This window comes from Cygnus olor, chromosome 14, assembly GCF_009769625.2.
Source record: "Cygnus olor isolate bCygOlo1 chromosome 14, bCygOlo1.pri.v2, whole genome shotgun sequence".
In the NCBI taxonomy this organism is placed as follows: domain Eukaryota; kingdom Metazoa; phylum Chordata; class Aves; order Anseriformes; family Anatidae; genus Cygnus; species Cygnus olor.
Genome location: NC_049182.1, coordinates 6,601,876 through 6,617,275, shown reverse-complemented (window position 1 = coordinate 6,617,275; position 15,400 = coordinate 6,601,876). Strand labels below are relative to the sequence as shown.

The 15,400-nt window shown below is 40.6% G+C and overlaps 1 protein-coding gene across 1 annotated transcript; it reads left to right on the top strand.

Moving 5' to 3' along the window:
• The first annotated feature begins 3,417 nt into the window (after positions 1 to 3,417).
• NMUR2 (neuromedin U receptor 2) lies at positions 3,418 to 14,154 on the top strand. Its single transcript, XM_040573472.1, has 4 exons — positions 3,418 to 4,137; positions 9,690 to 9,774; positions 10,682 to 10,807; positions 11,750 to 14,154. The coding sequence occupies exons 1-4, from the start codon at positions 3,418 to 3,420 to the stop codon at positions 12,007 to 12,009; spliced, it is 1,191 nt and encodes a 396-aa protein (XP_040429406.1). The 3' UTR covers positions 12,010 to 14,154.
• The last annotated feature ends 1,246 nt before the right edge of the window (positions 14,155 to 15,400 follow it).

The window sequence follows — 15,400 nt, the reverse complement described above, 5'->3', positions numbered from 1 at the left end:
GAAAACCAGCTCAGGCCAGCTGGATAACAGTCCCCACAGGAAGAATTTCTACAAGATTCTGCATCTACCTGCAGTACCTGCAAGTTGGAGAAAGGGCGAAATTGCTGAAACAACAGAGTCTGATGGCTGCACATGGAAATCAGAAATGAAGTGTTAGACTGTAATTGCTGACAATAAGAATTAGTGGACCTGTTTTGCCAAGGATTATGACAAACCCTATACATACCTCTTCAAACCCTTTCACTGAAGCAGAATGGCTTTCTAAGGGTGTACAGTGAGCATCTCTCTTGCAAACCCTGAGCAACATCCCAGTGCTGCTCAGAGAGGCCAGTTTAGGCCCAGGATGCCAACCAGGCACGTCAGTGCAGTACTGCATCTCAGATAATCAGCAGAATTAATTAGTGTGGCACAGCATGGCAGGAGCACAACTATATTATTTCCAATCCCACTGCCAGAACATTTGAAGCTGTATGAAGAACCTCTGCCTCACCACATAGATGTAAATATCTAAAAGTGTTTGTTTAGCATGAATAAATTTCTATGCTCTGAGATGAGCAAATATTCAGATTAGACCATCATAATGGACCATATTTCTTCAAAATATATCCCTTTGTAAGCATGACCCACGGAGGATTTATACATTTGTTATACTTTTGATTACCTCTATCATTCTCTGTCTCTTTTGATGAATGTGTTCAATTTCCCCTAAAACAAAAAAATTGCTCACTATTTACTGACCTAATATAGAGTCAGTAATGAGTACCCTTACAAGGGCTTTGGGAAACATGAAGGTACTTGAATTTACTTGTTCTTAAATGTGCACTGTACTGCCCTTAATGGAATATAGCAATGCACCGTAGTGCTCTTACATCAGATAAGGGAAAGACTCCACTGAGTAAATGTGGCAAGAGAAATACCCCAGGCATGAGGGCATAGGCAATCCCTAAGGAGATAATGCTACACTCAGACTAGCACTGGGACTTAGCGTGCCAAAAAAAACTTGTCTGGCTTTTATGTTGCCAAATAGTACACTGCAATTAAATATATTACATAAAAAACATTACATTAATGTAAATATTGCATTACATCAATTACGTCATTATTACTTTAAACTGCACATTTCTGTGACTAGCATACAACATGCCATCTTCCTTTGAGTATAGAACAGCAAGCACCAATGAAGCATGCTTTACAGAGAAAAAAAATACTTTCAAAAGGAAAATCTATTTTTATTTTCCATCTCCTTTGTAAAAATAAATTATTTCCAGTCATGCAGAGCTAGAATTAGTCTTTGGTTTATAGATATACTTCCCTATCCTCACTGAGGTATACATATAGATATACTCTCCTATCCTCCTGTGCCTGTCACAACCAGGCACCCTCCTAAGGATTTCCCTGTTCCTACGTTTTGTGCCAGTAGTAGTTCAAAATCAAATTCACATTATTCTGATGTTGTTGAAATGCAAGGAACCTTGTTCAGCTGCATCACTAAGGAAGGGAGAAACAGGTCTAAGGAGCACCCTTGTAGTTCACTGATCCAATAAACCCTAGCACTCTGCTAAACAAAATGCTTCGGTGCAATGCAGGAATAAATCAGTGGATTCTTTCTGATGGAGACAGTTTGTGTGTGAGATAATTTAAGCAGGTCTGAAAGTTATCACAGGAGACATGTTTCTGTCTTTTAGTACAGTTCATGTGGCGTATTATTCTGCTAATATTCTAAATGAATGCACAAAAGTAAAACAAAAAAATCCTCGGAGCTATACATGTTGCATATGCCACAGTGGGAACAGACCCTTGTTCTTTGCATACTGCTGCTATTTTTGGAGGCAGTCTGTGTTTACTACAGACGTATTTCTTTTTTTTTTTTTTTTATTTCAAGGTTGTTGAACTACAACTAAACCAGAAATTAAAGAGGGAAGGAGCAAAGAAGGCAGGATCTAAGGCAACTAAAATTCTGAAGACTTTTCTGTCTTCAGAAGAGAAGAGTTTTTCTGTGGGATCTGCTGTCAAGCCACCTGGAGTGGAGAAGCTTCCATCTTCCTCAGAAAGCTTGCTTCTGTCAGGATTTTGGAGGAGATGCCAGACAAGAGGACAGTTCTTTTGCTTCTGGATGATTAAAAATACACAGTCCTGGTTTAGGAGTGTAAAATCTTACAGCAATTCAAGGGGGAGCTGAGCAGGGACTCAAAAGAGAGAACTAGTGAGAGGCACTGAGCAAATTGCACATCAGGCTGACAAAGTCCCCTACACTACACCAGCTTTTGCACTCATTTGATTTCAAAGAGCTTAACTTTCTGATTCTCAAAAGACACCCATGCACTTTGAACCTTTGTTGTTGTTGTTGTTGTTTTAGAGAAATTCAGTAAAGAATCGAGAATTAATCAGGAGATAAATGATCTATTGTGACACAGCCATCGTCCTTGTATCATACACTTCTTTGGCTCAGAAAGTACATTTGCAGAATAGTTTTCATTCAGGAAGAAATAAGTGTTCATAAGAATTCATGTAAACTTAATCCTGGAGGCACTGAATATGTTTTTGAAACAATATGGTCTTCAGAAAAATTCTCCAAAAAAGGCTATCTAAAACATGGGATCAGATTCCAGTACTCTCGAACCTCCAATCAGCCCCTTTTGTCAACCGTCAATGAAAATTTTGTATATACTTTGAAACAACGCTCCCTTACAAAACAGAAGTGGGAAAAAATATTTTGATATCACTAAGAAGAGCAGTTAAAATCCTATGTCAGATATCAGGAGAAAAAAATACAATATTTTAAAAAAGGTTGAAACAATATAGTTGTCTAATTCCACATGCATGACTACAAAAACAGGTTGGCTTTCTACAGATCACTCTGCTTCCAAGTACTTGCTGTCGTAGAAAACAGAGAATAAAAATAAGCAGGGATCTGAAAAATAAAATTGTGACGGATTTTTTTTTCCTGCTTGTGGATTATAACTGTCTGTAGTATTAATATATTTTTGTGTGTGTCTGATTTCCCACCCTCTGACAAATGCAAGCATCTTGCAGCAAGCTTCTCATCCTATATCTCAGATTCCCAGCTCTCCAAATCCCACGTTTCCTATTCTGTGAGCGCATCTGTTACAGGAGCTGATGCAAGTAGCCGGAACCTCTTTTCTTACTCTATAATCTAATGCACTTAGTGAGCCAATGAATATGTGTGAAAGGAGGGGCTTTCTGGCTTAGGGACTCCTCGCAGGGGAACAGCTGTTCCGACACGGAACCGAAGCCAGGCAAGCACACTCATTCACATCTCTCAGTGGCTTTGTGCATCTAGGTCTGGCAAGACAACCCCTCTCCCCGCCCCCCCTGCAAAAAAAAGTGAGCAAACTAGCACAGAGAAACTCAAAGAAGACTGGCTTGCAGTGGTGGAGCATTTCAGAAGGTCCGGTGATGGCCTGGACCAGCAATACCTCCTGGTTTAACCACCTGGCGCTGCATGAAGAACGCTTCAGGAGGTACCTGAACAGCACCGAGGATTACTTAGCCTTCCTATGTGGGCCCAAAAGGAGTCATCTCTTCTTGCCCATGGCTTTGGTGTACACCTTGATCTTCATTGTTGGGGTGGTAGGTAACTTCTTAGTTTGCCTGGTAATCCTTAAGCACCGGAACATGAAGACACCAACCAATTACTACCTCTTCAGCCTCGCTGTCTCAGACCTGCTTGTGCTGCTTTTCGGGATGCCCCTGGAAGTCTACGAGATGTGGAGCAACTACCCCTTCTTGTTCGGGCCCATTGGCTGCTATTTCAAGACAGCGCTCTTTGAGACAGTGTGCTTCGCCTCCATCCTCAGCGTGACCACGGTCAGCGTGGAGAGATACGTTGCCATCCTCCATCCCTTCCGTGCCAAGCTGGAGAGCACCCGCAAGCGTGCCCTGAGGACCATCGTGGTGCTCTGGGTCCTCTCTGTCCTCTTCGCCCTCCCCAACACGGGCACCCACGGCATCATGCTGCAGTATTTCCCCAACGGCACCCTGGTCCCTGGCTCTGCTACCTGCACCGTAGTCATGCCCATGTGGATCTACAACTGCATCGTCCAGATCACGTCCTTTCTCTTCTATGTGCTGCCCATGGGGGTCATAAGTGTGCTGTACTATCTGATGGGGCTAAGAGTAAGTCCTGCTCTGACTGTGCTCAGTGTTTCTTTACCTCTTGCTTCTGTTTGTGTGTGTCTTTTAAATTATTTCCCTTTTTTTCTTGTCCGTTTTCCCCCAAAAGCAAAAGTATTTCAAAACCCCTAGAAATATTGGATTTAACCCCTTCTTTGCTGTTATCCTACTCTCAAATGAATGTAGCTATGGCTTGCAATAATTTACCCTGATCTTTTTTAAAAAAATACCATCACTGCTGCTTGCATTTGAATGTTACTTAAATATCCTACTCTGTAGATTGATTCCAGCCTCTCAGAGATTTACAACTTTGTGGTAGAGACTAGAAATTGACCAAAAGGAAAATGTGAAAAAAATAAAAGGAGTAGGCCAGTGATTGAATCTTGTATATTTTCTGTTTTCCCTCTTCTTGTGACTACGGAGTTTCTATTACGCTGCTTTATTTTTCTCCTTCCCTGGAGAGGGTGATAATATTCACTTTTTAAAACTCACAAAGCTGTCATGAACTGAAATGCTACCTTATTGCTGCAGCTAGCAATTTCAGCAGTCTTTTCTTTATGTAACTATGGCACAGTTTCACCAGTGATTGATGCTACCTTAGAGTTCACATTCGTGCTCTCTTCAGAAAGTGGGACTAGTTTTATCAAGTGTTATTATTTAAATACAGGGATAAAACAAACAGTATCACAGTATTATTAACCTACATACTTAAGTAACCCAGCAATGCACTGCAAATCATAGCGAGTCCATGGTGTTTTCTTTTTAATTCTCTTACAGCAAGTGCATTTTGAAAATATAAAGCCTATCTCACTACACTGAATATAATTTAGAGTTTAAAAAGCTGTGTGTGATCATAGAGCAAGAAAGGGATGCAATATGCTTGGAGAAACAGATTAACTTACCAAGTAACGTGCAAGAAATTCAACCAGTTCTGTGCTAGTTCATACATCATTTTGTTGTGCTGGCTGATATTTACGGTTATCTGAAACTGTAGAAAAGCAATTTTTCCCTACTTGGGAAAAACCACAAGGATTAACTTCCAGAAGTCTATAGCACACAGATCTTTGAAGCAATGAATGGGTTAAATTATTGCAATATCACAGTTCAGTAGCTATTGCAGGTTTTTTGCATAGGTTCATTGTTTCTTTGATGAAAATTTTGCAAAATAAGACCTCTGTGTATGTGTGTGTGTGTGCTGAAATTACTAGCTGTTAAAAAAAAAAAAAAAAAAAAAAAGAGAGAAATCCCCAAACTAATAAAAAGTATGAAAACTGCTATAACTTCTATTTGTGGCACCAGAAATTCTTAATCCCCACCCCAGAAGAGAACCTGGGTGCCAAACAAGGCCTGCTACCTGGGAATTTCTCTATATTCACAGATTTGTTTAAGTTGTCTTTCCTGAGGTCTGCAATATTTATTGTTTATACCTCTGCTTTTCTGTATATCCAATTGCTACTTCCAAATTTAAACAGTGCCCATCCCTGATATACCTGCATTGCATTCCAAGTCATGCTAGGCAATTTTCTTTTTCTTTTTCTTTTTCTTTTTCTTTTTCTTTTTCTTTTTCTTTTTCTTTTTCTTTTTCTTTTTCTTTTCCTTTTCCTTTTCCTTTTCCTTTTCCTTTTTCCTTTTTCTTTTCTTCTTTTTCTTTTTCTTTTTCTTTTTCTTTTTCTTTTTCTTTCTTTTTCTTTCTTTTTCTTTTTCTTTTCCTTTTTCTTTTTCTTTTTCTTTTTCTTTTTCTTTCTTTTCCTTTTTCTTTTTCTTTTTCTTTTTCTTTCTTTTTCTTTTTCTTTCTTTTTCTTTTCCTTTTTCTTTTTCTTTTTCTTTTTCTTTTTCTTTCTTTTTCTTTTTCTTTTTCTTTTTCTTTTTCTTTTTCTTTTTCTTTTTCTTTCTTTTTCTTTTTCTTTTTCTTTTTCTTTTTCTTTCTTTTTCTTTTTCTTTTTCTTTTTCTTTTTCTTTTTCTTTTTCTTTTTCTTTCTCTTTTTCTTTTTCTTTTTCTTTTTCTTTTCCTTTTTCTTTTTCTTTTCCTTTTCCTTTTCTTCTTTTTCTTTTTCTTTTTCTTTTTCTTTTTCTTTTTCTTTTTCTTTTTCTTTTTCTTTCTTTTTCTTTTTCTTTTTCTTTTTCTTTTTCTTTTTCTTTCTTTTTCTTTTTCTTTCTTTTTCTTTTTCTTTCTTTTTCTTTTTCTTTTTCTTTTTCTTTTTCTTTTTTTTCTTTTTCTTTTTCTTTTTCTTTTTCTTTTTCTTTTTCTTTCTTTTTCTTTTTCTTTCTTTTTCTTTTTCTTTTTCTTTTTCTTTTTCTTTTTCTTTTTCTTTTCCTTTTCCTTTTCCTTTTCCTTTTCCTTTTTCTTTTCTTCTTTTTCTTTTTTTTTCTTTTTCTTTTTCTTTTTCTTTTTCTTTTTCTTTTTCTTTTTCTTTTTCTTTTTTTCTTTTTATTTTTCTTTTTTTTCTTTTTATTTCTTTTTAATTTTTTTTGTTTCCAACAGACATGATAGAAGAATGGTGTATGTATATAATTTTCAAGAGAAGACACTTTTTATCTACTCACAGTTGATGAAATCTCTGAAGCTTCAGCAACACTCCAGAATTTCCTGAGTGCCCTGTATTGCTCTTAGACTGTAGTGCAAAAGCTCAGAGTTGATCCAAAGGTTGTACAACAGCTCCAACTTGGCAAACTGAGGCATGACCTTTAGCAAGCTTTGTAGAAAGGGAATTTTCTTGACAAAGTTTCTTTTTCAAGCTTTGCCAGTGCTCAGGAGTGAGCGCCTCAGGAAGCAATACAGAAGGAGGCATGCGTGACATGTTAAGCAGCTATGAGAGGGTAACAAACGTGTCATATGCCAGCTCTTCTTTTTCAGTGAGATCATGGGGAAGTGGCTGCATGGAGAAGCTAATCCCAATGGTGCTGATAGAGGAGATGGGCTTGCATTGCCTGAGCAGCAGTCTGTGCTGCAGCAGGATTTGGGGCAGGGGCCTGGACCCTTTCCTTCAAGCTGACTTCTAAAAGGAGACAGGAATGGGGGCCTATCTCTGGTAGTCTAATAGTCATATTAGCGTTATCTAGGATTTTTTACAGTCAGTGAAGAGTGTGGAGAGCCCAGAGACCTATTTATCCCACCTACCCAAGTTATCTATGAAGGAGGTCTAGGTAACCAGATGCAACCAGACTGACCTCACCTAGACAAAGTTTTCCTGAGTCCAACACTTCTCTTGGTGCCACTTGCCCTGGGTAACACATTGGGCACATTAAAAACTTTATGTTAACTGTCTTTGAATTCAGACAACTTATACTCGAGTGTAGAATTCATCTTGATTTTCTCATCAGAATCTATTTTGCCTCCCTCTCACGCCCCCATAAAATACTCAGTTGTTAAACCCAGGATCAGCTGTGGACAGTGGCTGCCTTTGGCAAATTCATGCAGAGCCCAGCACAGCTGTGGAGGGGTCTGTCCCCTGTCCATGGAGGTCGTTCTGCACACCTTGTGCCCACTGACACCTTTTCCTTTGCAATGGGGGACAGCTAAGAGTGTGGCAATGGCAGCTCAGCAGATGTGTGGCATTGGCCAAATCACTCAGGATTTGCATGCCTTAGCACAAGCCATGTGGATTTTAAACACCAAATTTTCCATCAGCTGGAGCAAACATTTGATCACTGTTTGTGTCAGGTCACATAACTTACAGAGAAAGTTTGTCCTGCTTCTGCTCAGTTGCCTCACTGTGTTTGCCTGGGGATAGGTGAGGCCCTAATTTCACTCTGCCTTGTGATTTCTAGCATGAAATGCTGTAGCTAATTACAACGTGGGGGAAAAAACTAATTTTCAGCTTGTTGCTTCAGACACTTTTAATTCTCTTGCAGTGAGGGGGCAGCATTCATCTCCAGGCAATCCTATCTAGTCTCACACATCTGCAGGGATGTAAAACCATTATCTTGGCAGGACTTCTTCTGTCATACCCTTGGCATGGTCTGAAGCTACAATCCTTGTCGTAAACTCATTTCTTCTTCTTCTTCTTCTTCTTTTTTCTTCGCCATAACTCATTATTTTCTCAAATTGCAATTGCTGAGTTATTCTTACCAGTTACACCCCCATGTATTATTGCTTGAGGCTAAAGAGGAACTTTAAAACATCATCAAAATGACAGGAGAAAGGTAAAAAATAAAGATACATGTCTCTGTTTTATTACAGCATCAGAGAACTGTATTCAATGAGGCTTTGGAATATTCCTGGAATAAATTACTGTTGGGACTGAAAACCACTGAAAGGAAGCTAAGGATTTCAGTCAATCTGAGCAGACATTTATCACTAGACGTGTTACAAATCAGCTGATTTTATTCCTTAAGCAACAGTGGCTATGACTTAAAGTCTCAAAAGGTTATAATGTAAAACACAGGAAGCTGAAATGCACGATAACTGAATATAATTCAATTTATATGTGTTTCTCCTTTATTGGTTTTCTGAATAAACATAGCACTGAAAGAAAGTCTCTTTGATCAGGGTTACAATTACTTAACAACAACTATATATATATATATATATGTATATACAGTTAATCAAAAAAACAGGAAAATCACTGTACAAAATGTGGAAGAAAATAGTACAACTAGCATGTTTTCATAAGAGTTTTGCAAGTCCAGATTAGTTTTTATCTTTTCCCTTATTCCTGATATTCTTTCCCATGTAATTTAAAGATTTTTTCCAATTTCTCTCTGTTGAAAAAGACATTGCTCTGAAGTTGTTGGATAATCAGCAGTTCTCACTTCAAGAAGCTGGACGCAATTATGCAGTCTCTATAGATGACTCCTTTTATAATCAAAGCAAAAAAGTGTTTTTGTCCTGATTATCTTGGTATGGTCTCTTCATCAGCAAAGCATCAGTGCTCTCACCTTAAGCATATTGGGGAAGCATTTATTTTTTTTTTAGAAGTCCAGGGAAAACTGGTAAAAAAGAATAAAATAAAATAAAATAAAATAAAATAAAATTTAAAATAAAATAAAATAAAATAAAATAAAATAAAATAATAAAATAATAAAATAATAAAATAAATTGTATTTGAGCATAGTGTGAATATCAATTAGTCCAAACACAGGGCATGAAACGAACTCCCTTGAACTCTACACAATTTTTTTCAGTGATTACAGCTGTGTTTCACTAAGGCCTCTCTGGGGTATTTTTTTGGGTCATTGGTTTGTGCTTAATTGTGGGGAACCCTTTCAGGAAAATAAACAAACAACCAATATTTTGCTAGAAGACAAAATAGTGTTGAAATTGACCACAAACTGTGAACCAAATATCGACTCATTGAGAAAGGACAAGTGGGGAATGGAAATCTAAATTTGCTGTTAGTATTCAGGCTCAGATACATAAGTCTGCTGATTGTTATGAATCTAAGGCTTCAATGCTCACTATAGACTAAAACTGAATTTTAAACAAAGATTTCTTTCAGTGAGTCCTGAGTTGCCTTAAATTTTGCCTTCTCAAACTACAGCTATATCAAAAGTAATGTGTGGTGGTGTTGTCATCTCCTATCTAAGCTCTTCTTCTGCTTCCCTCCTTTTGCCAGTTGAAAGGAGACAAATCTCTGGAAGCGGAGGAAATGTCTGTGAATGTCCAGAGACCATCCAGAAAATCAGTCACCAAGATGCTGTGTAAGTAGTGGTGTCTTCTGTGTTCTGTTTACTATGGCCAAGAGTGTGCATGTAAATCTCATATAGCTGAGGAATGTATATAAAAATATTTTTGAAGTTAATTCCTAAACTAACACTTTAGTGAAATACTCAGTGACCAGGTCCAACCATTGTATCCAGGAGTTAGGAGTAGCTGTGAAGGCTGACCGTCAAAAGATTCAAAGGCAAATCTTTGTCCTTACCACACCACCTTAAGTTTTATCCCTCATTCCAAAACTGGCTCTTGCAGCCCTCTTTCTCAGGGTGAAAACAATGTCTCTTGTGCTGCCCTGGCTCCCAGGAGCTAGGATTCATGTGTTTGTAATGCATCACACCAGAGGCTCTGCTCATGAAAAAGAAGGCCCTGTCAAGCCATGCTTGTCACCTGCTACTGATTTCACCATGAAAACCTTCCCAAGAAAAAGTAGGACCCAGGCAGACTCGCTCGTTATGCAGCACTCTGGAGAGCTGGTGCTGCAGCTACCCTGAAAGCACTCACAACACTTCATAATTTAGGGCTGTCTTTAAGACGAAGTAAACCTTGTTACCGAGATGATGTTTATGCTGGAAATGTAAATCACCTTCAATATTTCATCCAACAGCACTATTCTTTTAGGCAGCTTAAGTCACCTTCTGAGCTAGGAAACTCTGCTCTGAAACCAGACTGATTTTCTGTGCCCCATGACCACAACCACAGATGTTCACAGGACCCATCTGGAATAGGTTAGCAAGAGTCCTTAATGGAGTCACCAGATGCCTCACTGTGCATGGAAGCAAGCTTTTTCCTTTCATGCTGAGTGTTTCCTCCAGCTTTCTGAACTGGCTCTGCTCTGTGAACCCTGTCCTTACATAGCTGACTGGTTTTTCTTCTCCCTTTTCTCTGTGCTAGTTGTCCTCGTGATGGTTTTTGCCGTCTGCTGGGCCCCGTTCCATATCGATCGGCTCTTCTTCAGCTTTGTGGTGGAATGGACTGAGCCTCTGGCTAATATATTCAACTTAATTCACGTGGTGTCAGGTAAGGCTCTCTTATTCCTCTTGCATGGGGATGGCAAAAATGTATTTGTGAGTGTTTTATTTGGTGGAGTCATTTATTTTTTGGTGACATGAGGCATGCATAAAAGGTTTCTTGAGTTTGGTAGCCAGCGATGATAATTGTGTCTCAGATTGGATGCAAATTTCTGCAACTTTCAAGATGTTGTCCAGTACAGCTGTGTGAATATTCATTAAGGAAAAAAAAAAATTAAAAGAAAGGATATTATGTATCATTACCAGCTGTCTTTATTTCTTGGAAGTGCTCAGAAATGAATGCTGTTGTCATTCAGCTGCTTCTAATGAATACACAGCAGCAGGCATCATCCTCCAGAGGGGCTCTCAAGCTAACAGGAAACCTTACCGAATGGTAAGGCAACAGACTTACCTGCTACCCAGAGCTGGGTGATGTAACCAAGAATTTATGGCCCAGCCAACCATCAAATGAGGGCTTTTTCAAGGAGGAATCTTATTTTCAGTATGCCACAGGAAAACACTGAATATGGCCATTCTGCAGCTCAGACAGCTCCAATCTCGTGCAATTGTCCTGGGGTGTTGCAAGGAATTAGCTCCCCTCGGCTGTAAGTTATCTTCTGGCAGCTCTGATGGGGCACCAGCTGTGCAAATCCTGCTGGGGGATGAGGGCTGGAGGCAGGTCGGTGCAGCTCAGAGGAGCTGGATCCTGAACAGCTGGAGAGAGTGGGCTGCAGCTGATGCTGCCTACCTCTGTCCCCTCCCTGAGAGCTGCAGGGCCTGAGCTGGCATTGGTGAGACATGCCTCTGCCTCCGCCTGGATGCTGGCTGTCCAGATGCACTGTTGCCCAGCCCTGTTGGAGCAGCACTGGCAATGATGAGATTTTCCTCTTCTGGCTTTGTTCCACCCACAAATGAGGTCTCTCTCTCCTTTCCCCCACCCCTGTTCTCCCAGGTGTTTTCTTCTACCTGAGCTCTGCCGTGAACCCCATCATCTACAACCTGCTGTCTCAGCGCTTCAGGCTGGCTTTTCTCAGCGTCATCTCTCCTCGCTGCAGGCACTGGGCCCCTAAGCACCCCACCAGCCAGATTCCTGCCCAGCAGAGCATCTTTGTGGTTGAGGACCACAACCTCGCAGACTCTGCTGAAGACACAAGCGTCCCTGGCACCCACAGGACCTCTGTCAGCAGTTCTCAGCTCTCCACCGGCCTGTGACTTGCCGCGCTGTGATCCACGTGACAGGGAAGTTGAAGAAAACGACTTCTGGAAATAACAAGAGGAGACAGTCCTAAAAGACCAATTTCAGAAAGAAGAGCTCACAGACTGTGTCTCAGAGAATGAATGAATGAATGAGGAGACTGTAATTAGTAGGTTATTGAGAGGCATTGTATTACCCTCAAGCTAATAGGAGGGCTGGAAATCTCAGCTCACTGTCTGCAAGCTCTGCCAGCAAAGACCTACTTTACAAAAGCAGCACACACTCCCAATGCTGCCAGCACATGAGAGACACAGCTTATCCAAATCTTACCAAATGGCCTTTTTGTGCACCAGCCTAAACGTCAGTTTTTACTCAACTTGAACTGGGGCAACTTTCTGGACAAGCCTTGTCTGCCCACTTCTGGCTTTAGGGAAGCCACTGTCGTTTCTCTCTCCCGTGATCTTGAGATGTGTCTGTTGCAAACCTCTCGTGGCAATATGGTCAAGTGGACACGAACGAGCCCTGAGCTGAGCTGGTAAACCTCAGACACCAGCACCAGCAGTCACTATTTCTAGACCAGAAGAATGAGGAACCAAAAGTTACACAAAGCAAACTTTTGCTTTCTGAGCTAGGTAAAGGTTGGGGTGGTGGATGGTGAGTGATGCCTTGCATCGCTTTGTCAAAAAAATGCCCTCTAGTGGATTATTTTTAAAAAGTCTCAAAGTCCCTGCTGTACCTCCTTGCACTATGGCTGACAATATTCACACAGCACTGAACTAGCATGTGCATGCCACAAATCTGTCTATATTACTGGAGGCTGAGGATATTCCCTTGTCCAAAATGAAGCTAGCAGAGGATAACTTCCCAGGGAACCTCAAAGGTCTGCAGCCTCTGCTGGTTTATCCTGCGCATCAGATGATTTTATTTTTGTCCATCTATCTGAGCTGAGCCTGACCACATACTGGTAGGTCCCTGTATGCCCCTGCCCTGCAGTTTGCAGCAGTTTCTTGTGTTTCTGGCTGATGGGTCTCCAGGGTGAGGCGAGACCTGGAGGTCTCATAGCTGGAGTCCCCTTTTCCTGCAGCTCAAGGGGCGTTTCAGCCCCTGTCTTCTGCCAGACCCCTTTCACCAGTTGCATTCATGAGAAACAACCGAGGAGAAGGTAACAGGTACGCACAGGGCCCTGGAGAGAAAAGACAACTCCTGCTCCCTGAAGACACAGCTGAAACACTTTGCCACCCCCAAGTGGACACTCCAGTGATATCAGTGGCATTTACATCTGTAACCGGTCTCGCATTATCATTTTTCTCTCTACCACCCCATAAGGTGCATTTTCCCCCCAGCCATGCCTGGCTGCCTGCATGCTGCTGAGGCCCTGGGTCTCCCAGTTTGCTCAGGGTGCAGTGCTCCCAGTGAGGGGCTGGGACCACCAGGGCAGAGGCTTTGTGGGATTTCCCCCTCACCCTGTACATCACCCCTGTAACTCCCTGGCTGACCCCAGAAGGTTCTGCTCCCATCCCAGCTGTAAGCCACAGAAAACACAGCTTCCCCTCTGCTGTCCTAGACACCCAAATCGGAGAAGAGAGAGTCTAGTTTGACATGCACACCCACTATATGATAGAGACATTCCTCTGCAAGGTTCTGTGGCTCTTTGAATACATCTTACTCATTTAGGACCAGATTGTGACCTGTACTGGGGCACAGATCTGTCTGTGAGTGCTGCCACCCTCTGCGATTCTGTGAGTCTATCTTAAATGCATCTCTGACCCGCAGGTGAGCACACAGACCTGAAGACAAGCTTGGGATGTGGAGCTGCAGGGTGATGATAATGTCTGATCTGAAACAAAATGGCCACACTTTTGTTCCTAAGACAAAAGGCTCTGGGAGGAAGAGGAAGAATTGGGGATAAAACATATGCATGGAGAGGAAATTTTTGAAAAAGAAATACTGAGAATCAGATGGCCAGGAACTTACCTTCAGTTCTGAATAAACTAGCATAAAAAACTTCTTTTTGTCCTATAAGGAGTTTTTAGCACATTTAATTTGGCATCAGTCAAAAGAGGTCACAGCGGTAACCATGAATTATTGAGCTTTTTTGGCCAAAAACCAAAAGCAAAACTGAAACCATTTAGTCTTGCATCAAGCCAAACATCGTTTGAAGATGTTACTGGGTAGACATGTCAAAATTCCACTAAATTCTGTTTAAAAATAAAATAAAGGCAGTGAATAAAATGCGTGCTGGTTTGAGGTTGAATGCCCTGAGCTAGCACAGCTTGGTACCCAACTCATTCCTGAGGGAGGATTCCTAAAGGGCAGTCAATGCGCTTTTTCCCTAACGTGTATTCAATGTCCACTGGAGGCTTTTCTTCCCAAAAGGTCAGTGCTTGAGTGTGTTATTTATCACTCTGCTCTGTTATTTACCTGTCTGAATTTTGGAAGCTGGTCACAAACACGAAAATAATGGGAAGATGGATAGATATGTCATGAAAGCCCAGGATACTCCTCTATTTGTACATTTAGTTGCTTTCATCGCCAAGTGCTGAAAAATGCTGGTAAATTGTCAAGACCAACAACTCACTTCCCCCAAAGTGGTCTGGTATGATGAAAATATATTTATTTGAAATCAAGCGTGACTTTCTGGGTGGAATTATCTATTGATTTATTTCTCTGCCTCGCTTTCGCTCTGGGAAACATGCGAGTGTGTGAGAAGAAATTGTAGAGTGCAGGGGCAATGCTCCAGCACTGTGAACAAACCATGGACAGTTGGAAATGGGTTGCAAGGAAGCTCTTAGAGGAGAGAAGAATTGCCTGCATTGCTGATGAGTGGTACTCAGATCTAATGACAAGTTCAGTACTGAAAAAAAAAAAAAAACATCATGACAGTGAGAAGACAATTCTGTTAAGTTTATATGAAGAGTTTTTGGAAACTGCAGTGTTTTCAAGTGTTTAAACCGTGGCTTGTCAGTAAAACTAAACATACACTTCAGCTGCAGGGTTGGTTATATGCATCTGTGTAACATGAAAATAAACTTACTGAAGTCTCCCTTCCTATGTCTAGTCTATCCTCCAACAGTCCTTATGTCTCTTGTTTCTCCCTCTGATTTTACATGAGTAGCAAAAGATGGAGATTTCCACAAAGTAGCAAATATATAGCAAATTGCTGGACCATAGCATTTCCGTAACAGATGGAAATTAAACTAGGGAAAATCATAGTTACAAAAATAGAAAAAATAATCCGGAGTTTTACTTTCTATAATTAACTGAGGAGGAAAAATAGGAAAGGACAATGAATTAAACAACAGTCTCGCAAGGATTAAAATCTGGTTTTAGAATTTGGTCCAAGCTGATGTAATGATGGCAAAATTCCTTCAGAGGGAGCTGGGGGATAAAAGAGGTTTGAAAGAGCTT